We start from the raw sequence: 23,029 nt of genomic DNA, 5'->3' as shown, positions 1-23,029 counted from the left end.
CTCAGGTTATGCCACATACACACCACACACACACTCACACAACACACACACACACAGACACACGTACATACACACACAAATACACGTAAACACACACGATCTGAGGCAGGGAGCTGCCTTCCCCTTTGGATCCTGCCTGGCACACAGTAGGTGTTTACTGGATTCTTGTCCAGTTGAGTTCTTGGACGTGGTGTGTAAAAGGAATCTTTGCAAACTGAATCATTTGGAACACTGGGCTTGCACCTAGAGTGGAATTCTGAATGTACCTACATTACATCTTCGCAGATTTAAAGCCCGAGTCTTTGTGGAATAAATCCCTTGAAATACAGGTAGGCTATAAATCAAAAGCAGGCAGTATCTTCAAGGAAGGACTAGTTGGCGGTAAGGTGGGTGTGCAGGGTGCGTTAAGGGCAGAGGCCGAGGAGGGGGCCGGGCTGGGTGTAGAAAGATGCCAAGTTAGGGCCGGTGGAGAGAGTTCGGTGGGCAGCTAGGAGTCCGCGGTCGGATTGATTAGGGTCACCGGTCGCGGGGAGGAGGCGGGCCGGGAGGAGGTGGTTTAACATCATTCGAGCGGGAGGAGGGGGTGGCTGGCAGGTGGCAAGACAGACAGACCCCAGACACACTGACGAGGTGGGCCCAGTTGAATTCCGAGTTTGACGTCCCACGCGGGGCTGAGGGTGAAAGGCGGAGAGGAGGCGCCTCCGGAGCGCTGGGCCGCTTTCCAGCCCAGTTAGGATTTGGGTTGGTGTTTTCTCTCTCTGAGCTAATGTGACGCTGTTTGGGGAGGGCGAGGCCAAAACCTGATCCTCCAGTCGGGGGCTCCGTTAATGTTTAATCAGATAGGATCGTCCGATGGAGCTCCGGTGGCGTGATCGCGCCCAGAGTCAAGCACCCACACCCTAGGTTTCCCCCGCGGCGTCGGGGCGCTCACGGCCGCAGGCGGGAGCCGCGCCGCTCAGCTCGAGGTCGGATCCTGGAGGACTGAGCCAGGCAGAGCCTGTCGGGCCGACCCGGCGCCCCTTCGCGCGCCTTGTCCCCGTCGGGGCCGAGCTCCCGCGCACGCACCCTCCCGCTCTGCAAGGCACAGGGCGTCGCCAGCGTGGAGCGCGCGCGACCCCAGGTCTCCCCGCCGGGACGCCGACCTCCGCTCTCGCCCCGATGGGCCCCGGCAGTTCCAGGCGGCCGTGGGGGCCGCTGCTGCTGCTGCTGCTGCTCCTGGGTCCCGCCGGCGCCCGCGCGCAGGAGGACGAGGACGGCGACTACGAGGAGCTGGTGCTCTCCTTCCGTTCAGAGGAGTACGGCCCGGCCGACCCGGCCCAGCACACGCTCACCGCCACCTTCCACCGCTGCGCCAAGGTGCGGGCGTGAGGGTGCGGGGCGGGGGACCCATGCGGTTGCCGCCCCCTCCCCGGCCTCAGTTTCCTCCCTGTGAAGGAGGAGCTGGAGTGAAGGTCTCCCTCTGCTCACCTGACGACCGGCTTGGCGCGATCTAGGGGACTGCAGGCACGGGGCGGGAGCCATGGGGACGGCCGGCGCTTTGGGGACGCGCTGGGGCGCGCAGCTGCCCTGTGCGGTGGGAAGGTTCTCGGGGTGGGAGACCCGGGGGCACGAGGTGGAGCGAGCAGAGCACGGCCGGACCGCCCGCCCAGGTCCCGCACGTCCTGCACCACTGGGGGCCGGTGGGCGAAGGAGCTAAAGCCTGGAACGCGCTCGGAGCCCACCGCGCACAGAGGAAGCAGGCTTGCGGCCGCCGTGCGGTGGGAGCACGGCCTGAGACGCGGTGTGGTGGCAGGGACCAGGGACGCCAGACAAGGCAATTTCTTCCTGCCACGGAACTCACACTGTAGCATTGCATTTTTTCAGCTGCAGAAAAGAACAAACTAAGGGGAAGGGGCGGAGTTATTCTCGAGGCCCGTCTCGGTGTCCTTGGGAGCTCAGGCAGGGAAGGCCCTTGGTGCTTGGGGCCCGAGGCTGGCGCTCCTGGTAGCCGGGACCCCAGGCTGAGCCTGGTCTGGGTCTGGCGAGGCAGAGAGGGACGAGTTTCCCGAACAACTCCCGCCAGCACCTGGCCCTCCCGCCCGGCCCGACCTCTGGTTTTCTCCAATTACCACCTTTCCGCCGCCCCAGCCTGGAGTCAGACCTGGGTTGAATTCTGGCTTCCTCTCACCAGCTGTGTGGTGCCTGGCAAGTCACTTAAACTGGAGCCTCCATTGCTTTATCTTTACAAGGGAGGTGACACTCCCTCCTCTAGGTTTCTGTGAAGATTCAGTGACAGCAAATGGAGAGGATGAAGGGAAAGGACCTTTGTTGAACACATGAGTGATCTCACGGTGTAAACCCGGGAAGAGATCACTTGTAGAAAGTAGTTATGTCCCTGGCTTCAGTGTGACCTGCTGGTGACACCCTCTTTGGTCCACACTGCAGCTCTTGGGACAGAGGGGAAATTTCTGCCACTAACAGCTGCTCATCTGCTCTTCTGCTGGAGTGTGTTGGGGCCGCAGGCAGTCAGGCCCTGGCTCAGCTCAGAGCAGCCTCTTCCTTGTTCCCTGAGCCTCTCACCTCCTAGAGAAATGTGGTAAGAAAGGGCATTTCAGGTCACCACTGCCCCAGAACAATGGTTCTGAAAGTCGTGAGTAAGCAGAGGCTGGACAACCACCTGAACCAAGCGCTTGAGGGTGTTTCTTCTCTGGTGGAGGTTTAGAAGCTTATGTATTCATTCATTCAATGGATACTTTGTGGAAATCTAATTTAGAATAATTTTTTTTTTTGCAAGCAGAAAAGGATTCTAGTCTAGTCCTTTTATTTTAGTCGTGAGAAACTGAGACCTAGTGAGAGGAAACTGAGACCTAGGCTTTCAGAACTCTCATTCCACTGTACAGAATACCCTCCCAATTCATTAGATTTTCATTTAGCAGAGGGCATTTTAGATGGGTCTTGAAGTATAAATAGGAGTTCAGCAAATGAAGGTGGCAGGAGAATTTTATTCTAGGCATATGGGGTGGCATAAGCAAAGGTACAGAGCTGGGGAAGCCAGAGGTGGAGAATAAGGAGCACAAAGTTCTTATCCATCTTCTGACATGTAGAATGTTCCGAAAAGCAAAAGGCTTTTTTGTAATTTATTTGATGGTAGCACCTGACCTGACCTGAGGTTATTTATAGTCTACTTATTCCACTTGCGAGAACGTGCATATTCATGTTTTGCTGCATAGGTTACAGTGTTCAGCGCCAGACTTCTGAGTATACTCCCCGATGGCCCATTCCTGCCTTTCTAAGAACCAGACACGTTCTGAATTTTAAAACCCATTTGGCCCTAGGATAAAGGGTGTGGACTCCATCTACTCTAGCTGGGGTTCGAGGTGCACATACAGAGATGTGGAAGATGAGGCAGCAGAGGTAGGTTGAGGAGCGGCCAAAGAGGAACCTGGAGTTTGGATTTTATCCATTAGTGACCAGGCCTGTAAGTCTCACGTTGGAATTTGATCCCCAAATTGAAGGTGGGGCCTAATGGGAGGTGTTCGGGTCATGGGCATGGATCCCTCATGAATGGCTTGGTGCTGTCTTTGTGATAACGAGGAAGTTCTCAGTATTTCCCATGAGGGCTGGTTGTTCAAAAGAGCCCGGGGCCTTGGCCCTCTCTCTCTTGCTTCCTCTCTTACTATGTGATCTCTGCACACACCAGCTCCCCTTCCCCTCTGCCAAGCAGCTGGAGGCCCTCATCAGAAGCAAATGTTGGCACCACGCTTCTTGTACATCCTGCAGAACGGGGAGCCAAATAAACCTCTTTTCTTTATAAATTACCCAGCCTCAGGTGTTCCTTTAGAGAAACACAAAAGGACTAAGACAGTGACCTTCACTCTTTTCTCCCTGTTTGAGAAGTGTTGCCTTTGCTCATTCAGTCAGCCCTTCCACCTGCATTTGTGCAGATCCAGCTGGGAGCTTTACACAACCCTCTGTCTTGGCCTTCCTAGCAGGTCTGTGCCATAGGTATTGCGGTCGCTCTAATACAGAGGAAACATCTGAGGCTCAGAGAGGTTGAGTGACTTGCTCACAGCCACACAGCCAGTAGATATTTGAGTTGGGATTCAGGTCCACATTTTTTGGCTCCAAAGGCCCTGCATGTTCCCCTCTGGACTGCCTCTGGAGGGGACTCATGGAGGTCCTAGAGTGGGGAGGGAGAGATTTATCCTGATTTGGGGATGTGGAGGGGGTGGCTTTGGGCAGGGCCTCCAGGGGCGACCAGGCCTCGGTTGGGCCCACAGAGAGCAAGATGCAGGTTCAGAGCAGAGCCTGTTGCTGAGTGCAGCCCGTAGTTCCCATTTTTGCCTGCCTGCCAAATTTGAAAGTATTATATAAACTATGTTAATACTTAGAGTTGACCTATTTGTGGCGTTTTGATTGCTTTTGGGTCCTCATTTGGTAACTTCTCGTTATAGTTTACTATGCTCTATTGCGTCTCTTTTCTTGTAATTCTAATTTGTAAATAGAGATGAGATAAGGGCACGCTGGATTTGTCGGGCTTTTTCCATGTCATCATGTGCCTCCTTTTTTGGAGCCAGGACGCCTGGAGGTTGCCGGGCACGTACGTGGTGGTGCTGAAGGAGGACAGCCACCGCTCGCAGCCCGAGCGCACTGCCCGCCGCCTGCGGGCCCAGGCCGCCCGCCGGGGCTACCTCACCAGGGTCCTGCATGTCTTCCACGACCTCTTTCCTGGCTTCCTGGTGAAGATGAGCAGCGACCTGTTGGACCTGGTGAGAGCACCCTCCCTGGGCCTGGCACTTCCTGATAGGGCCGGGCCACCCCATACACGCTGGGGGTGTCCTTAGTGTGCCCACTGCTGAAAATCAGAAGGAGATAGCAAACATTTATTGAGCACTTATTAAGTTCCAAGCACAGTGACTACTGGCTTTATGTATAGAATACCTTTTAAGCCTGGCCATGCCCCAGTGGCACATCCACCTTCATTTGAAAGATGAGGAGACTGAGGTTCAGAAGGGACCACACAGACAGACAGTTAAGGGCAGAGCCAAGATCAAACCCATGGTCTGCCTGCCGGCCATTCCTGTGCTGATGCATCTGCTATCTCTGGACACTTGTAGGAACAAGGCCCTGGGACATTCAGTGGAGCCTGAGTATTTTATATAAGCAGGACTCAAGGGTCCAAAATTCCTTTAAGGCTGATGCTATACTGAGTAAGGTTCCTCCTCTAGGATAGGGTGACTTTTCTCCCTCCTGGATGTCACATCTTTGGTGTAAGGGCAGAAAGGGGACTGGGTAGTTGAGGACTTACCCTGGCCCTTGGGCTTCAAATGCAAATCTTAAAAACCTTTTTTATCTTTGTCTCTGCCCTCACCTCCCAGCCCACCCCCTTCCCTGTCCCCTAACTTGCTGAGAACACATGGTTCTCATTTTCACACTGATTCTCTACGTGGCTGGGGTGCTTCTCAGCTTCCTGCAGATGTTGAGGCCCAGAGTGGGACAGGGTCTTGCCTGAGGTCACACAGCATGTAACTAGCAGAGTCAGAGTTTGGATCCAGGTCCCCTAGCTCTGCCACACTTTTCTGCCCCATGAGTGGATCAGTTCAGCAACCAGTGGCCGAGCAACTACTGTGTGCCAAGTCCAGGGGGGCAATGACAGGGATTGACAGAGCCTGCCCTTGGGTAGGGGAGACCAACGAGTAAATGCCTCCCATCAGTCAGCTCAACACACACTTGACCAGGCCTACTGTGTGGTACAGAGGTGAAGATGAGGCAGCCCCAGGCTGTTCTCTTGAGCTGACAGCTGGGGAGGAGACTGACCAGTGATAGCCAGGACAGTTGACGTGGGACAACATGCTCAGCACGGGGAGGGACGGGGAAGTGCACTGGATGGCAAGCAGGAGCCCCACAGGCAGCTTCTCAGAGGAGGGGAGGCTGAGTAGAAGGCTGAGACATTTGCCATGGAGAGCAGGGCTCTGGGGTCGCACCAGCGTGGGTTTGAGTCCCGCTCACCCCTTACTACTTTGTCTGACCTTGGGCAAATTCCTTCACTTCTCTGAGCCTCAATACCCTCCCTGCAAACCAGACACAATAACGGGAACAGTCAGTGAAGGACCAAATGAGATCATGAAGTATTTCAGCAGATGCTAAGTACAGAAACTCACTGAGGTGTGGGTAGGTTAAGGAGCCCCTGGGAACCCTGAGGCAGCCAGAGACTAGTTGTGGCGAAAAGATGTTACCATCTCTAGGTTAGAAGGGCGAGGAGAGGGAGTAGTTTTTCCTCTGCCCAGTGGGAGCTGGCAGCGTGGAGGAGGGGCCGCCCACAGGCGCCACCCAAGGGTGTAGCCACTGCTGGAACCCTGCGCAGAAGCAGGGAGTGGAGCAGACACTCTCGTCCCCAAACTGCTGCTGGTGCCTCCTGTGGGCCGAGCCCAGCTGGCAGCTGCTGCGAGGGGCCTGGCGCGCAGGCCGCAGGGTCAGCCTCCTGGCACAGCCTGGGGCAGAGGAGGCGGGGCATGGATCTGGGGACAAACGGAATTGCTGGTGCTGTTATGCCAGGATTTGGACGTGAAATCTAGGACCTGAGTTTCACTCCCTGTCCAGCCTGCCAGCCCCTTGGCGCTATCTGCTTCCACCGACGAGATGTCAAATTCAGAATCCTTCCTGGAAGGACTTCGCACTGGGAGTGTGGGACGCGGCTGCAGAGACCTGCGAGTGCTGGGCTCCCAGCCTGATGGGGCGTGGGGAGGCCCCGGCTCCTAGTCTGTCATCCAGGGCACCAGGAGGGAGTGCACTGGGCCAAGGTGGGGGGTCCTGGGCTGGGATGTGGGCATGGGCTTGGTCAGGTGGGGCCACAGGGCTGTGGCTGTGTTTGCTGCTGGCCAAATGGCTCAAGCAGAGTCCCCTGGCCTCTCTGGCGTCTGCAGGCCCTGAAGTTGCCCCACATCGAGTACATCGAGGAGGACTCCTCTGTCTTTGCCCAGAGCGTCCCATGGAACCTGGACCGGATCACCCCTGCGCGGTACCAGGAGGATGAATACCACCCCCCCAGTAAGACCCCGGTGCCTGCCCCTCACCATCGCAGCCGGATCCACCTGCCTCCTCCCCGCGATGCCGCTCACCTCGAGGGGGCTTTGGGGCTCAGCATACTCCACTGACCACTTCTCAGTCCTACCGTCCCCCCTTCCTGCCTTCCTGATGCTCCATGGAGAACTCAGGGGTCTTTCCTTAAATGATCTTCCACCTTCTAAAAGCTCTTGTTCGCCTCTCCTCTCTGTCTGGGGGACCCAGCAGGTTGCACTTACCTTGGGGGAGGGTAAATCTTACTGTGACTCTCCCCGAGGGCCCTGCAGACAGGATGAGGTCCGTTAATGGGACAGACACAGTCCTGCCCAGACTGCCCCACCTGTGTCTCTCACTTCCTGTCTCACTCTGTTCCACCTGCTCTGGCACGTTGGCTTCCCAGGGCCCCCTGCATGGGCCACGCTGTGTGTCCCCTCCAGGCCTTTCCTCTGCCTGGCGTGGCCTGGCTATGGGCCAGGAGGGAGGAGGAGGAGAAGCCAAGGAGAATGACCTGGGTTCTAGCAGGGCCTCACAGGTGGCATTCATTGAGTTGGAGAGACTGTAAGCACACCTGCTGTGAGGAGAAGATGGGGGTTCTAGGTGGACCACGTTGAGGTTGGGGTGCCCATGGCCTGGGGCCTGGCGCTCAGGGGAGAGACGAGGCACGTGGCTCCGGGACTCAGATCCTGGGGTAAGCTCAGCCTCCATCCCTTACTGGTTCCTGTGGGGTCTTGGGAAGCCACTTTCCTCTTTGAGCCTCACCTTTCTCATCTGTAAAATGGGGACAATAACCCCGTCCCTGTCCTCCCTGTAGGTTGTTGTGAGACTCCAATGAGGTGAGGGATATGGAAATGCTTTTGGAACTGGAAGGTCGGGTGGCTTCTGAGCCGCTGTCATTGTGACAGTTAAGATCTGGCCGCCAGGGTGTGGAGATAGGGGCGTGGTGCAGTATCCGTCAAGGGTGGCAGCGGCAGAGGTGAGGGGCCCAGTCAGGTAGCGTGTGCTGACCTGGTCTGGCAGCCTGTGCCCAGGGAGAGGACACATGTCCTCTGCAGGAAGAGCCTGCCCTCCCCACCCCAGGCCGGGCCTCTCCACGTGGAGGCCTAGAGCCCCCGCATCCCACGTCGGTGCCTCAGGGACCCCAGGCTAATGTCAGGAATGGGAGGGACACTGGGCAGGGGGTCAGAGAGACCCCAAACCAAGCAGGAGAGTGTGAAGATCATAGCCTCGGAATTATTTTCCAAGCATTGCTATAACAAAGTATTAATATACAAACTCAGTGTCATAGAACAACAGGAGTTTATTCTTCCCAGTTCTGGAGGCCAGAAGTCTCAAATCAAAGTGTCACAGGACCACACTGTCCCGGGGGTTTCCAGGGGAGAACCCTCCCTTGCCTATTCCACCTGGTGGAAATGCCCGTGGCGGCAATAGTCCCATCTGTGTGTGTGGCGCCCTCCTCTTCTCTCTCTTAAAAGGACGTTTCTTGGATTCAGGGCTCCCGGGGTAATCCGGGACGATCTCTGGAGAGCCTTCACTGATCACATCCGCAGGGACCCTGTTTCCAGATAAGGGCACAGTCACAGGTTTGGGGCTTAGGATGGGAACGGATCTCCCCGGCAGCCGCCACTCGACCCACTACACTCCCCCAGGCCAGAAGCAGACTCGGGGCCCGACCCCCCACCCCCACGGGGATGCCCGTGGGTTGCCTGACCCCTCACTCACTCCCGCGGGGTGTGGAAGGCAGGGGCGTGGAGCCCCTTCTGGAGTCACATCAAAGGCTTGGCTGAGGAGTCCCGCCCAGAGCTGCTGGGCTGGGGTGGGGCAGGTGGGCCCGTGCAGGCGGGCACAGGCCCAGCAGCAGCCTCTGCGCTTGTGGGGAGGCCACGTGGCGCAGGGTGACTAGCACGGGCTCTGGAGCCATTCCCAGGTCCTTTTGCCTCTGAGAGTGATGGTGCTTCTTCAGGCTGCTTTGCCTGTCTGTGACAGGGGACAGCAATAGTCCCCACCTCACACAGGGGTTTGTGTCCCATCCGAGCTGGGTCCCTGGCCTTTCCGGCATTTCACCGGAAGCCCACGGATTTTCCTGCAGGTGCCTTTGGCTTGTGATTTGCTCAAGCAGTGGCGGGCATGGCAGGAGCTCCATGCTGGGAGCCTCTCTCCTGGCAGCTGTCCTTCGCCAGGGCTACCTGCTCCTCTGTGGGCCATGCTCGCAGCCTCTTGTCCCTGTCCCGCAGGACAGCAGGCGGGGTGAGCTGGAAGGAACTGCCTGTATTTAGAAGGGGAGAGCTGCCTCCCGGGCCACAGACCACTGCTGGGGCCACACCCCAGGCCCCTGGATGTGCAACGTCACTTCACCTTGCAGTGGGCCCCAGGAGCGAGGTGGTCCCAAGTGAGGCGGAGGAAGAACTCTCACCTGGGTTAGCACAGCAGCATCCTCACCCACACCGAGGGGCACGGACGAAGCTGTCCTGCATGCGCCCCCACCAGCTGTGCGTTCCGTGTGGGCTGTGTCTGGGGAGAGAAACAGCCTCCATGCCGGCCTCCACCAGCTGGGCTGGTTGCTTCTGTATCCATCTGTCCCGCCAGCCTGGAAGCTCGGGCAGACCCTGGCCTGATTCCTGAGCGGGCAGCCTGGGGCCTCTGCTCGGAGCACACTGACCGTGGCTCACCGGCCCTGCACCATGTGGCCTCTGCCCACCTTGCTGGCCTTGTCACGTATCTGCTCCTTTGACGTTCCACAGCCCAGCTCAATATCTAGTGGGTTCCTCCAGGGCAGCCAGCACCCTTTGGTCTCCAAATGTCTTCAGATCTGGGTTCAGAGCCCTCTCAGCCCTTCCCAGCATGGCACCAGGCACGTGGTAGGTGCCTACTGACAACGAAAACTGCAACATGCTTGGAGGAGGGGCCTGGGGCGCAGCGAGGGGAGGCAGACCATCGGGCACCTGCCCCAACTGGACACAGAGTAAACACAGTGCTCACGGCCCTGACCAGCCCAGAGTGGGGCTGAGGGCAGTGTGGGCAACGTGTGGCAGGTGGGGGCCGACAGCCTGGGCCCAGCCCAGCCCTGCGGGCATGGTGGCTGGGAGGATGCAGGACTCGGGGCCGACCTTGCCTGAAATTAGCGTGGGGTCTCAGAGCAGCCACTGAGCCACTCCGAGAAGGCTGAACAGAGGCCCCTCGGATGTGTCCACCCAGAGCCCGCACATGTGTCCTGATCTATAGATGTAACTAAGGATCTCTGCATCATCCTGGGTCTTCTGCGGGTTATGAATCCAGTGACGTGTCCTATGGGAGAAATTCTGGGGAGGTGTGAGACAGAGGAGGAGGCCGCGTGCAGACAGGGGTGGAGACTGCAGTGATGAGGCCATGAGCCGAGGGACCTCAGTAGCCACCAGAAGCTGGAAGAGGTGAGGGAGGATCCGCCCCTGGAGCCTTCACAGCTGGGTTTGTGGCAATTTGTTACAGCAATGAATACACGCCCTGGGCCTCCACTCCCTCCTCTGTCCTGAGATGGGAATCTCTGCAGTGCAGGACTGTCTCTCACTGCTGCGCCTCAGGGTGGTGTTCAGATGCAGAGAACCTGCCCCAGGCGCAGGCTGACTGACAGCCCCCAGGGCTGCCCTTCGGTCCTGCTTCTTTCTCCAGGGCTGCTCCCAGACAGTGCCAGAGCACAGCAGGGGCGCCAGAGCCGGGCCATGCTGCTTGTGCAGGGCAGCCTGGGGTCCTCCCTCGGCCTGGAGGAGTTTCTGAGAACAGAACCGAAGCCCGAGGCTCCTCCTTCCTCCTCCCCTCTTCCTAGCGGGGCCAGCCCTGCTTGGCATCTGCAGGCTCTCCCTCCTGCTCCTGCTCCCCCCGCCTTTGCCCTGCACGGGCATCTCCCCCAGGAGCCTCTTGCAGCTCTCGTCCCATCCTGGTGCCTGCTTCATGGAGAACCCAGACCGATCCAATTGGAAATGGTGAAGTCTAGGGTAGGCTGTCAGGGAACTTCCAACGCAGCTCTTTTCTCCGAGGCTGCAGCTCCTGTCAGGTGGAAACAGCCCCTGTGAGCCTTCCTGGCACCTTGGGGAGTGGAGAACACTTGGACTTGGAGCCGGGAGGCCCAGACTCACGTGTCCCCTCTGAGCCTCGGTTTCCCGTCTGTGACATGCACTGGCCAGCTTGGATGCCAGACAAATCCTGTTCTGTCTCCCTCTCAGGTTTGGTGAGATGTGAAAGGCTATAATAGGGACTTGGTTTATTTTACACTGTAGAATTTATTATTTTTTGAATGTTCATGTTGTTAGTTTATATTGATGTTAATATTACAAGCCCGACACTTGGTTCGCTTTCTGGCTCTGTTGTTTTCCAGCTGTGTGGCTTTGGACAGTTACCCACCCTCTCTGTGCCTCCTTTTCCTTGTCTGTAAAATGAAGATATAATAGCCTGTAGCTCTCGAGGGTTTTTTGAAGATTAAATGAGTTAATATATCTAAGGGGCTCACAAGAATGCCTGGAATGTGTTGCACTGTCCCTGTGTTGACTACGATGTTAACCTCATGGTTTTTCTGTCCCCTCCTGCAAATGTCACCTTGGAAAGATGGAGGCAGCCCTGTGGAGGTGTATCTCTTAGACACCAGCATCCAGAGCGGCCACCGGGAAATTGAGGGCAGGGTCACAGTCACCGACTTTGAGAGTGTGCCCGAGGAGGACGGGACCCGCTTCCACAGGCAGGTAAGCCCGACCCCAGATGGGAGGAGTCCCCAGCCCTCATCCCTGTCCTGGAGGTGGGTGGGGACTGCTGGTCTGGCCCCCCAGTTGTCACTCTCCTGTCCCTGCCATCAGTTGTGGGGTGGGGGTGTCCATTCAGCCGGCCACCTGCAGATGTATTATGGGATGGGTGGGCTTGCCCACATGGCACTTGTGTTGGTCGAGCAGGCGAGCAAGTGTGACAGCCACGGCACCCACCTGGCAGGGGTGGTCAGCGGCCGGGATGCTGGCGTGGCCAAGGGCACCAGCCTGCGCAGCCTGCGCGTGCTCAACTGCCAAGGGAAGGGCACGGTCAGCGGCACCCTCATAGGTGAGTGGTGGCTCCAGGTGGCACTGGTCTCTCTCCGTCTGGACTTGCTATGGGAGGTGGCTGGAGTCCAGGGAGGAATAAGGTCTCCTAACTGAGGTCTCCTAACTGAGACAGCCTCTGCCCTGAAGCCAGAGAGTCCCAGAGTGTCAGAGCTGGCAGGACCCCGGAGGCCCCCAAAGTCACACGGCTTTGACCCTGGGTCAGTGGTCTTTCCACAGTTCTACACTGCTCCCCTTTTCCAACCCGTTAACGTGTTTATGCCTTTTGTCATGCTTTCTTAGATTCGGGTGGCCCCTTGCAGTGATCTAAGCAAACTTTTTCCACCTTCTGCTTGCCTACCTCTAAGACTAGGGGACTCACTCGCTTGCATGACTGATGGGACTTGCAGGTCACCCAGGCCAGGCAGCCTTGGTGGAGGAACTGACAGAGGACCTTTCCTAGACTTTTGCAGGTTGCTCTATCCAGCCCACTCGGTGGGCCTCCTGTGAGGTCCAGCTGAGAGCCGGGCCTCTGGTGGCCTGTGGACAGAGAAGAGAGAGAGTACCGACTTCTTCCCGTGCCCACACATTGAGCAAAGGGCTTTATATACCATGCCCTGGAGCTGGCATTGTGTTATCGGCTAAACAGTTGATAAAACCAGCACAGAGAGGGGAGGTGACTTGCTCAGGGTTACACAGCGAGAGCTAGTGACCGCAGTGGGAAGGTGCCGGTGGCTTGACTTTCACTGGCTCTGGAGCCGGCCCAGGCGGCCCACAGGCCTGTCTGAAAAGCCCAGAAGGCTGGGAGCCTGCCTGCTGCCCCACGGGCTCTGCCCTAAGGCTTTCCTGTCGAGCACGGGCTTTGATGTTTGGTTTTAAAGGCAAGAATCAATAACCTCCTGCCCCATCAGGTGACCCCTGGTGCCTGTCCCACTCCGTTATTGACTGCCCCGGGCTCAGGAAGGCCAGTTCCCGAAGGTCAGTGTGTGTGGGAGGAGGCTGCTCGTTCTCCGAAAGGCCCTCCCAGGCCTGGCGCTCTGGCCTCGGGAGGGCTTCCTGGGGAGACCCCTCTTTGGTTCTTGTGGGGGCTGCAAGTCTGAAATCTGCAGGCCAGGCGGGCTGGACGTTCCGGCAGGATTTGAGGTTGCAGCGTTGAGTCTGAAGGCAGTCTGGGGGCAGAATTCCTCCTTCCTCGGGCCCTCAGTCTCAGCCTTTTGTCTTGAGGCCTTCAACCGATTGCACGAGGCCCACCCACATGACAGCAGGCAGTCTGCTTTACTCAGTCTGATTTAAATGTTGGTCACATCTAAAAAATATTATCACTCAGCATTTTGACTGGTGTTTGACCAAACGTCGGGGCACCGAGCTGACACACAGAATTAACCGTCACACCGTGCCTCTGAGGGAAGAGGGGGGAAGGAGCATGTTTCCGTAGAGGTGACCTTGGCTTTGTCCTCCCAGGCCTGGAGTTTATCTGGAAGAGCCAGCTGGTCCAGCCCGTGCGGCCGCTGGTCGTGCTGTTGCCCCTGGCGGGTGGGTACAGCCGGGTCCTCAATGCCGCCTGCCAGCGCCTGGCGAGGACTGGGGTGGTGCTGGTCGCAGCTGCCGGCAACTTCCGGGACGATGCCTGCCTCTACTCCCCAGCCTCCGCTCCCGAGGTAGGTGCTGGTGCCGGTGCCCCCAGAATGGCGGGGAGGGGGCAGGTGGGCCCCCTGTGGCTGCGCATGGTGTTCCCCAGGCTGGGCCGGCCGGGCTCTGGGAGAAGCTTGAGCTTCGAGTCTGACCCACAGCGAGTTCCAGGTGGGGGTGGCGGGAACACAGAGACGGAGCCTCTGCCCTGGAGGAGCCGGCAGTCCAGCGGGCTGTGTCTGTCCTTCGTCTGACTACTATCCTCAGGGCACCTACTGCGTGTGGGGCTGTCTGGGCACTGGGGGTCCTGAGAGGAAGGAATCTTGTCCCACTTCTGGTCTGTCTGTGTAGGGGGTGCGGGGTGGGGATGCGTACCTGACAGTGACAACCCAGGCCCTCCTGGCCATCAGAGGCTCCCCTGGCTGAGCTGACAGGTGCCTAAAGCAAAGCCCGCAAGTCTCTGCCTTGCCCTCTCTTGTTTGCTCCCTAGCGATTACAACCACCTGGTATACCACGTAGTTTCCTGTTTACCTGTTTATTGTCTGTCCCCTACTAGAATGTAAACTCCACAGGGCACTGGGCATGGTGCCTGGCACTTGGCAGAGGGGAGCACCAAGGTGGGGCAGGGGGTCCCAGAGTGCCGCCTGGAGAGTCGGATTTCCCCCAGGAGGGGACATTGGAGGGGACCCTAACAGGTGTATAGGAGTCGGTCAGCCCAGCTGGCAAAGCCTCAGTCTGTCCCCGCAGCCCCTCTCCTCAGCTCCGTTCTCTGCCACTCACCTCACCTTTCCAGGTCATCACGGTTGGAGCCACCAATGCTCAGGACCAGCCAATGACCCTGGGGACCTTGGGGACCAACTTTGGCCGCTGTGTGGACCTCTTTGCCCCAGGGGAAGACATCATTGGTGCCTCAAGTGACTGTAGCACCTGCTTTGTGTCACAGAGTGGGACATCACAGGCTGCCGCCCATGTGGCTGGTGAGTCACTGCCCACGGCCTTGGCCACCACGCAGCTAACGGCCCCTTTGTCAGGCAGGGTCTGTGCCAGAACCTCCCTGTGCCAGGCTCTGTGCTGGGCACAGGGACCAGGGATAAGGCAGACCTGACAGAGCCCTCGGGGACACCCAGTCTGATGCGGGAGGCAGGTGCACACACAGAGGGAACACAGGTAGTCAGGGCTGCGTCAGAAGGGACCCAGAGGAGCCAGCTGCCCAGCCTGAGGGTCAGTGAAGGCTTCTCGGAGGAGGGACATTTGATCTGGGCTTGGTGGATGAGTAGGAGTTCACCTGGCAAACAAAACAGCAAATTCCCATGGTGTGGAGGTGTGAGAGCGGGACGTCTTACTATCTGGCTTTTGCTTAGCAAGGCGCCGTACCCGGCTTACCTTCGGGAACAGAAACTTGGTGTCCTTGCGTGTGTGCATGTGCCCCGGCAGGACCCCCTGGTGGGGAGGAGGGCCGGGCCGCCCCAGCTCTCCCCCCTCGCCCTAGGCATTGCCGCGGTGATGCTGAGCGCCGAGCCGGAGCTCACCCTGGCCGAGCTGAGGCAGAGGCTGCTCCGTTTCTCTGCCAAAGACGTCATCAACGAGGCCTGGTTTCCCGAGAACCAGCGGGTGCTGACCCCCAACCTGGTGGCCGCCCTGCCCCCCAGCGCCCACGGAGCAGGTGAGGAGGATGATGGGATGGGGGGCAAGTCCAGGCTGGGGCTGGGGGGGCCTCTGTGGCCTTGGCAGTCTCCCCCCTCTCCCTCGTCTGTCCAGGAGGATTGTGCCGCCTTTAACAGGATTAAACGAGAATGGGGCTCTGACAGGGCTTCGCAACACTTTATAACATGTTTTTATGGAAAAAGTTGAGTGTGTTCTTTAAGCCTCCCTACCACGGACTAAAGATTTTTCTAGAGTTCTTGGTGGAGGGTCCCCCTCTGCCCTGCACCCGTCCTCAGCCCGGGCTTGTTGCAGGTGGGCAGCTGCTCTGCAGGAGCGTGTGGTCGGCGCCCTCGGGGCCTACGCGGATGGCCACGGCTGCGGCCCGCTGCGCCCCGCAGGAGGAGCTGCTGAGCTGCTCCGGCTTCTCCAGGAGCGGGAAGCGGCGGGGCGAGAGCCTTGAGGTGACTGCACCCCCCCGCCATGTGTGTGTCGGTGCACGGAGCAGGAGTCGCCCTTCTGAGCCCTCAGTGACCCCCAGCAAGCCCCTCCGTCCTCTGGACTCCGGTCCCCTTAAAGGGTCGGCCAGAGCAGGAGTCGGGCACAGTTCGTGGCACCAGGCTGGGCGCTGTGCAGAGCCACGCGGGGAAGGGCTTCCTGGAGACTGCAGGGCGGTGCTGGGTCCACTCGCGCTCGGGGCTTTGCTGCTCCTGGACTCAGCCGTCCCTAGGGCCCTTTTTGCTCTGATGTTTCCTGGTCCTGGGCGCTGAGAAATCTCAAAGCAGCAAAAAAGGGGCTTGATGTTAATGCTGCAGGTGGCATTTGGCAGAAGGGCAGTGCCTAGCCGGGCGGGGTGGGGGCAGGTGGGCATTTCCAGCCTGGGAGATGGAGCCTGAAAGCTCATTTGAGAGGCGGAGTGGGTCAGTGCTGCAGGCTGGGTCCCTGCTCAGGCCTGCTGGGCTTCCCTGTATCTCTGTTTTGAAGCCACTCCACTCTCAGCGTCTGCAAGAACCTTTGCATACACATAGCCGCCCACTGGCCGGGCAGTCTTCCTCGGGCAGGAGTGAGCACCTTGTCCCCAGAGGGTTGGGGGCCGGGTCTGGCCTGCCCCTGGCGGGACCTTGACAAGGGTTCCTGGGGCTTGGAATAGGTGCTTGAGTCCATCCCATCCAGCCCCGTCCTGGGTTTCCGAGCCCATTCTAAAGCAGGTTCCCGCTTCTGTCTTTGCCTCTCAGGCCCGAGGGGGCAGGCGTGTCTGCCTGGCCCACAACGCGTTCAGGGGCGAGGGTGTCTACGCCATCGCCAGGTGCTGCCTGCTACCCCAGGCCAACTGCAGCGTCCACACAGCTCCACCAGCCCGGGCAGGCGTGGAGACCCGCATCCACTGCCACCCGCAGGGCCACGTCCTCACAGGTAGGCGGCTGGGCCCTGCCCTGGGCTAGGGAGGAGTCCTCATCCCCTTAGGCACCCAGCACCTACAGGCTTGGTCCTCACGAGTGGCACGCCCTGGCTCTGCCACTTCCATGCGTGTGACCCTGGGCAGGAGGCTTTTCCTTCCTCCATAAGAGAGGGCTGAAGGTTGTACCTGCCTCCCTGGGTTGTGGGAGCTGTGTGACGTCTCAAGCATGGGCCTGGCACGCGGCTGGTGCTTTGCCGAGGCTGTGCGGTGCAAGAGAGGAGGTTCCAGCAGTGACTCCCAGGCTGGATCTGAAAGTGCGGCAGACCTTGGCCTGACTCCACTGTGCCGCTCGACAGCTGTGTGACCTGGGCGAGCTACTTAACATTTCTGTGCCTCAGAGAAATATGTCCGTTTCCTCATCAGTGCATGGGGATGTTGGGTGCTAAGCACTTAGTTTAGTGCTGGGACACTGTAAATTCTATCTAGCATTATTATTGTTATCACCTGTTGCTTTAAAATCTGTTCTCTGGTATAGGTAACTATTGATCAGCTACCCTGTGTCAGAAACACGCCCAGGCAGGGCGCAGGAAGCTCAGGTGGAGGCTTTGTGGGCACTAGGGGATGGTGCTCCTCAGGTGGGGAGGAGGCCGAGCTTGGGTGGACGGGAGGCGTTTGGGATGCAGCCGGGAGGCACTAGCTCGGGAGCTGATTCTCTAATGAGTGTGCCCGGGGGAGCCGCTGCAGGTTAGGCAAGGAGGGTGAGGGTGAGGACCTGGCTGGGAAGAGCAGGCTGGCGTGCAGGAGGGCTTGGGGGTCAGGAGCCGGTGCCCTGGTGCAGGGAGGAGGCACAGTGAGGTCCAGCCGCCAGCCACGCTCCTGGCTTGGCAGGGAGTCTGCTGTGTTCCGGTTGCTCTCTCCTTGGGAAGCGCCCCGCAGGTAAGCTTGGGGGCATGTGCCAGGTAGAATCACAGGGTCTCGCTCTCCAGGAAGCACATCCAAAGGGGCCCATTTGCAGCTAAGGCAGCTGCAGGCCTGACAGGCTGAGTGACTTCCCCAAGACCTCATAGCTGGGCCACAGAACGCTAGTGACTGTGACCCTAATGTGGACAGAGCACTGGCCACACACCAGGCACCACGCTGGGGCTTCGTACATGTGTCCCTGTGAATAGGTGCTCTTACTCTTTTCATTTTACAAATTGGGAAACTGAGGCTCACTGTAGTTGAGTAACTGCTATCTGAGGTTTCATAGCCAGAGGGTGTGTCTGACTCCTAAGCCCATGGAGGGTGTCCCCGGGTGCCCCAGACAGACCCTCTCAACTTCTGCCTGCTGGCTTGGCTGGGGATGAGGGACCAGGGGGGTCAAGCACCTAAGGCCTTACAGCCCCTGCCTCATTGCCTCGTCTCTGGGCAGAAGGGACATGATGTTTTCCCTGGAAGCTAAAGCTCAGAGAGGTTGAATACTCTCCTAACGTCACACAGCAGGTCAGCAGCGGAGTTGGGCTGGGAACCCAGGAGTCCTGTCGCTCAGGCCAGCGTCTCTTTTCTACCTTGAGTTGTTTCTGGGTTTCCCAGCTCTCGCCTCAGACCCTAAGAGATAGGGTCCAGTGGGGTGGGGAGTGGAGACTGAGGGCCCCCCGGCAGTCCGCTGTCTGAGCTGGCCCTCCTCTGCCCCAGGCTGCAGCTCCCACTGGGAGGCGGAGGACCTTGGCACCCACAGCCGGCCTGTGCCAAGGCCACGAGGTCAGCTCGACCAGTGTGTGGGCCACAAGGAGGCCAGCGTCCACGCTTCCTGCTGCCACGCCCTGGGGCTGGAGTGCAAAGTCAAGGAGCACGGGGTCCCGGGCCCTGCAGAGCAGGTGAAAAGGCGCACAGGGTGGGGTGGGTGCCTGGTGCCCACTGCAGGGTAGCATGTGTCTGTCCTGTGCAGCTTTGCTGTCAGTGTTTGTGCTGCCACCACCGTACCATCACGCATCAGGGTGGCGGTTTGTGGGGCAGGTGCTGTGGGCAGCTTTGCCATTGCGTGGACAGCACATGCCTGTGTGTTGTGTGTGGCTGGCCTGTTATTGCTTTTTTGCAGATCAGTAAGGTTTGTTGTCTGGGCAGCCCACTGCCCTTGGGGGAGAATAGGCATGAATACGGCATAAAGAAATGTGCTACACATGCACGTGTTGATGGATCCATTTAACAAATCTGCTGGGAGATTGCTTGGGGCAAGGAGCTCCGGAGCTCTGAGGCCAGAGCTGACTCAGCGTGTCCCAGAGCGGGGGCACCTGAGCTGAGTGCAGCAAGGCAAGGAAGGGCCCTCGCCGGAGGGCGAGGCAGTGCCAAGGCCTGGCGTGTGAGAGCCGGGCCTTCCCGAAACCTGGGTGCAATATAACCACCAGTTGCTCTGTAACTCCTTTTTAAAAGCCGCAGGGAGCTTCTCAACGGGAGACTCTAAGGAGCCCACTGTTAACCGAACACAGACTAGGTTTTAAACGTGCAAGACTGTGGCGACTGAGGTCAGGGCGCTGCGTTCCTCAAGGGCGAGGACAGACTCAGGGCCACTCGCCGCCCAGCGCGCACCGAGGGCTGCCACGTTCCAGGTGCTGTTCCAGGCGCTGGGGAGATACCAGGCCCACAAACGTCTTGCTCTGCTCTCCTGGAGTGTCCTCTCTAGTGGGGGAGAAGGACAGGAAACAAAATGAGTAAATTATAAAGTGCTGAAAAGCTGCTATGGAGAAAAGCAGAGCGGGGAAGGGAATGGGGGTGGTCAGGAGCGCCATGAGGACACCACAGGGAACACGCTCCAGGCAGAGGGACCACCCGGAGCAAAGGCCCTGCGGTGGGGGTGTGCCCGGGGGTGCCAGGAGCGGCCAGGCGGCCAGTGAGGTGGGAGCGGAGTGAGCGGGGGCAGAGGGGTGACACAGAGAGGCCAGGTGGGGGGGGTCTGAGGGCCACAGGCAGGAGTGGGCTGGGGGCCACGGTCCGACCTGGGCTTGCAGAGCTCACTCCACCGCCGAGCTGAGGAGAGGCTGCAGGGGCCTCGGGCAGAAGCAGGACACGGGAGGGCGGTGGCCCAGGCCTGGCCGGGAGACGCGGTGGGTGTAGCTCTGAAGGAGCAGCCCGCGGGCCTGTGGGGGGTGCACGGGGAGGCGTGCAGACGGCTGCGAGGCCCCCGTGGAGCCCCTGGGCAGACGGACTTGCCCAGGTGGGACGGGGAGGCTGTGGGGGGTTGCGCTCTGCGGGTCGGTGAGCTTGGCATTGGCATGCTGGACACGTGTCTGTGCCCACGCGCCTGAAGACTGGGCGTGACGCAGGAGCAAGTGGTTTGGTCAGTGACGCTACGGAGCTGCTGGGGCAGAGGTGTGGGCGGTGGCCCAGGTGGCTCAGTGGCTCGGTGGCGAGGGCTGCGCTTCGGCACGCACAGAGGCTTGCTGGGAGGGAGGAGCGGAGGCCGGGAGGCAGGAGGGCCTGGCCCACGCCGTGCTAGACACACGCTTTCTTCTCCTCCCGGCTCTGCAGGTCACTGTGGCCTGTGAGGAGGGCTGGACCCTGACCGGCTGCAGTGCCCCCCTCGGGGCCACCCAGGTCCTGGGGGCCTATGCCGTGGACAACACGTGTGTGGTGAGGAGCCAGGACGTCGGCCCAGCAGGCAGGACCAGCGAGGAGGCCACGGTAGCCGTTGCCATCTGCTGCCAGAGCCGGCCCCTGGAGCAGGCCCCCCAGAAGTTCCAGTGACAGCCCCGTTCCTAGACAGTGCCTGGGGAGGGGACAGGGGCTGGGACTGTGCTTCCAGGGCTGGAGCTGAGCTTTGCAGTGTTCCTACTCGCCCCTTCCTCAGTCCTCCATGGCCTGGGCCGGAGGGGACAGGGATACCTCTACCTTCCTGGAGCTGCTTCCTGGTGCTGGCCCTTGGGTGGGGTGGGCTCCTTGCCTGGGAGAACGTGGTGTCTCCCCTGAACCCCCTCCCTCACCGTGGGGCCTGTGTCTGGCCTTCCACTGCTCGAACAGGTTAAGCTATGCTCAGCTCCCTCCAGCTGTGCCCAGCGTGCCTGCACCTGTGGGCAGAATTGCCTGTTACTGAGCTCTTGCCACGTGCTGGGCGTTCAGTCCTCAAGTCTCCACAGGGGGCAGTCTTCTCCCCTTGGGCAGGTGGGGAGGCACGTGGGGGCTGGAGGGGGCCAGGTGTCAGGGGACGTGAGTGGGAAAAGTGCTGGTGGCCCCTCACCGCCTGCTCACTTGGGAGAAGCCCCTTGGGCTCCTGGATGATGGAGGATCAGTTGTCCACACCTGCTGGACTGCAGTGGGGAGGCCTTGTCCCAGGTGGTCATGGGGCCGTGCCTTTGTTTCCCCAGCTGCCCTGACTCTGCTCTAGGCCAGGTTTGCTAGTGCCCAGGACCCCCAGCAGGGTGCCGTCACCCAGGGCTGACTTCGGTTTGCTGTGGAGGGCCACATGGTGCACACGCCATCTCCCCCAGCCCTGCCCACCACCCTGCACACTACAAGGTGGCACCCCCACTTGACTGAGGAAGAAACTGGGACCCAGAGTAGAAGTGCCCACTGAGTTCACACAGCCGGGAAGCGAGGTGGTGCCAGGATGGAACCCAGATCGGGCTGGCTCTGAACCGAGCCTGTGTTCACTTTACCAGGCTGGGCACCCCCTTTACGGGTAACAGTGAGGCTGGGAAGGGAAGCAGACCAGAGAAAGCACAGTGAGCCGATGCCTCGCCCTGCTTGCTCCCGGGCTGCTACGCCCTGCGGTCCTGGCACTTGCCCTGTTCTTACCCTGGCCTGATTCAGTGTGGCCCGGGGACGCCTCTGAGGGATGGTGGGGGGCACTGTCCCTTCCTGAGCACCACCCCCACCCCACCCAAGCAAACAAGCATGCATCTAGCTTTTTGGTCTGTTCTCTCTGTTGTCTTTTTATAGCAAGAAGCTTTTCTAGACTTTTTTTTTTTTTTGCTTTTGTAACTTGAAGATATTTATTCTGGGTTTTGTAGGATTTTTATTAATATGGTGACTTTTTAAAAATAAAACCTTTTTCCTGACTCTTGCCTGGATTGACTACCTGGTGTGATGCCTTGCTTATACGAGGCACTGGATACGCTTACTGACTGGCTGAGAAAATCAAGTACAGTCGTCCCTTGGTATACTCGGGGGATTTCTTCGGGAACCCGTGTTTACCAAAACCTGCACGTACTCAAGTCCAGCAGTCGGCTAAATGGAAAGTCGGCCCTCTGGATATGCAGGTCTCACAGCCTGTAAATCTGCATAGAAAAGCAAACCCTGGCAATTCAAACCTGTGTTGTTCAAGGGTCAACTGTATTTGATGAGCACTTGTATCTTGAGTACAAGTATTTGACGGGTGCCGTCAAATACTGGTAATGTGACTTTCCTCGTGCCTGTCCTAGGAGTGAAATGAATGTCTTCATGTAGCTTCCCTGTCCTCCAAGAGCAGTCAGGTGCCTCCTCCTTGGCACGGTGTCCTCTATAACCTGCGAGATGCTCTGCTGTCCGCGTTCACCCCAAGCTCTGAGCTCCCAATGCCCCTTTCATTCTTCCCTCCCCAGTACCTGGCACAGGACCTGGCGCAGAGTGAATGTCTACAGAGTCAGTTAGTTACCTGGAGGCTAGATGCTTCTGTAATGAGCGGTGCTGTGCCCATGATTGTTTTCCATGATTTGCAGTTAGGAACAGTCTCAGATCTCTTTCCAGTTTGCAAAGCATAATTATTCCATTCAGGGAGGGACTCCCCAGACCCCTACTCTGAAGTTGGTGAGCACAGCTGTCTTGGCAAGGTCCATCTCTACACAGCCCACGTCATAAATGATAAGGGATCTGCCTGCAAAGGCAAAAATCCTCCCAAAACATACTTTCTGACAATTTAGTGTCACATACGCAAAGTGTCAAAGAGTGGACAGATAGTAACGACTGCAAGGCCAGAACTGTGTATCCGCGACACTGGCACCTCTGCCTGTTGTGCAACCCGACTCCCACTCCCATCCCCCAAGGTGCCACAGGATCGAGTGTCAGTGGTGAGATGCCCACACCCTACAGCTCTGTGACTCGAGGGAAGGGAGCAATGTGGTTCTTGCGGATGTTGGCAGGTGGACACAGGAGTTGGGGAGGAACAGGCATGGCCTGTGGGGAGGAGGAAGATCTGGACTGGCAATCAGGGCAGGGGACCCACGTGACCAACACAGGACACAGGAATGAAACAGACCAGAGGGGTCTAGCAAGAAGCCCAGCTTGACCAGGGGACACGACTTATGCTGGGACTACGTGGGAGAGCTGAAAGCTTTGGGGA

At 58.8% G+C, this 23,029-nt stretch overlaps 1 protein-coding gene across 2 annotated transcripts; it reads left to right on the top strand.

Annotated features, from left to right (window-relative positions):
• The first annotated feature begins 793 nt into the window (after positions 1-793).
• On the top strand, positions 794-21,770 carry PCSK9 (proprotein convertase subtilisin/kexin type 9). Of its 2 annotated transcripts, XM_045547932.1 has the most exons (12): positions 794-1,356; positions 4,557-4,748; positions 6,903-7,026; positions 11,614-11,747; positions 11,952-12,093; positions 13,533-13,729; positions 14,494-14,677; positions 15,190-15,363; positions 15,657-15,805; positions 16,577-16,754; positions 18,415-18,596; positions 20,245-21,770. In XM_045547932.1, exons 1-12 carry the CDS (start codon positions 1,159-1,161, stop codon positions 20,458-20,460), a joined length of 2,070 nt encoding a protein of 689 aa, XP_045403888.1. In that variant the 5' UTR covers positions 794-1,158; the 3' UTR covers positions 20,461-21,770. The 2 variants fall into 2 exon arrangements, with proteins under 2 accessions (XP_045403888.1, XP_045403890.1); XM_045547934.1 differs by lacking the exon at positions 18,415-18,596 and having other exon boundaries at positions 20,245-20,352.
• Positions 21,771-23,029: the final 1,259 nt, after the last annotated feature.

This window comes from Lemur catta, chromosome 3, assembly GCF_020740605.2.
Source record: "Lemur catta isolate mLemCat1 chromosome 3, mLemCat1.pri, whole genome shotgun sequence".
NCBI classification, from domain to species: Eukaryota; Metazoa; Chordata; class Mammalia; order Primates; family Lemuridae; genus Lemur; species Lemur catta.
Note: the sequence above shows the minus strand (reverse complement) of the source record. Positions and strands in the feature narration are given on the sequence as shown.

What these genes read in the sequence shown, in the direction of transcription:
- PCSK9 (XM_045547932.1), top strand. Translation starts at nt 1,159, where the DNA reads ATGGGCCCCGGCAGTTCCAGGCGGCCGTGGGGGCCGCTGCTGCTGCTG. An exon ending in GGATGAATACCACCCCCCCA is followed by an intron (nt 7,027 to 11,613) that starts GTAAGACCCCGG and finishes CACCTTGGAAAG; the next exon opens with ATGGAGGCAGCCCTGTGGAG. An exon ending in GGACCCGCTTCCACAGGCAG is followed by an intron (nt 11,748 to 11,951) that starts GTAAGCCCGACC and finishes TTGGTCGAGCAG; the next exon opens with GCGAGCAAGTGTGACAGCCA.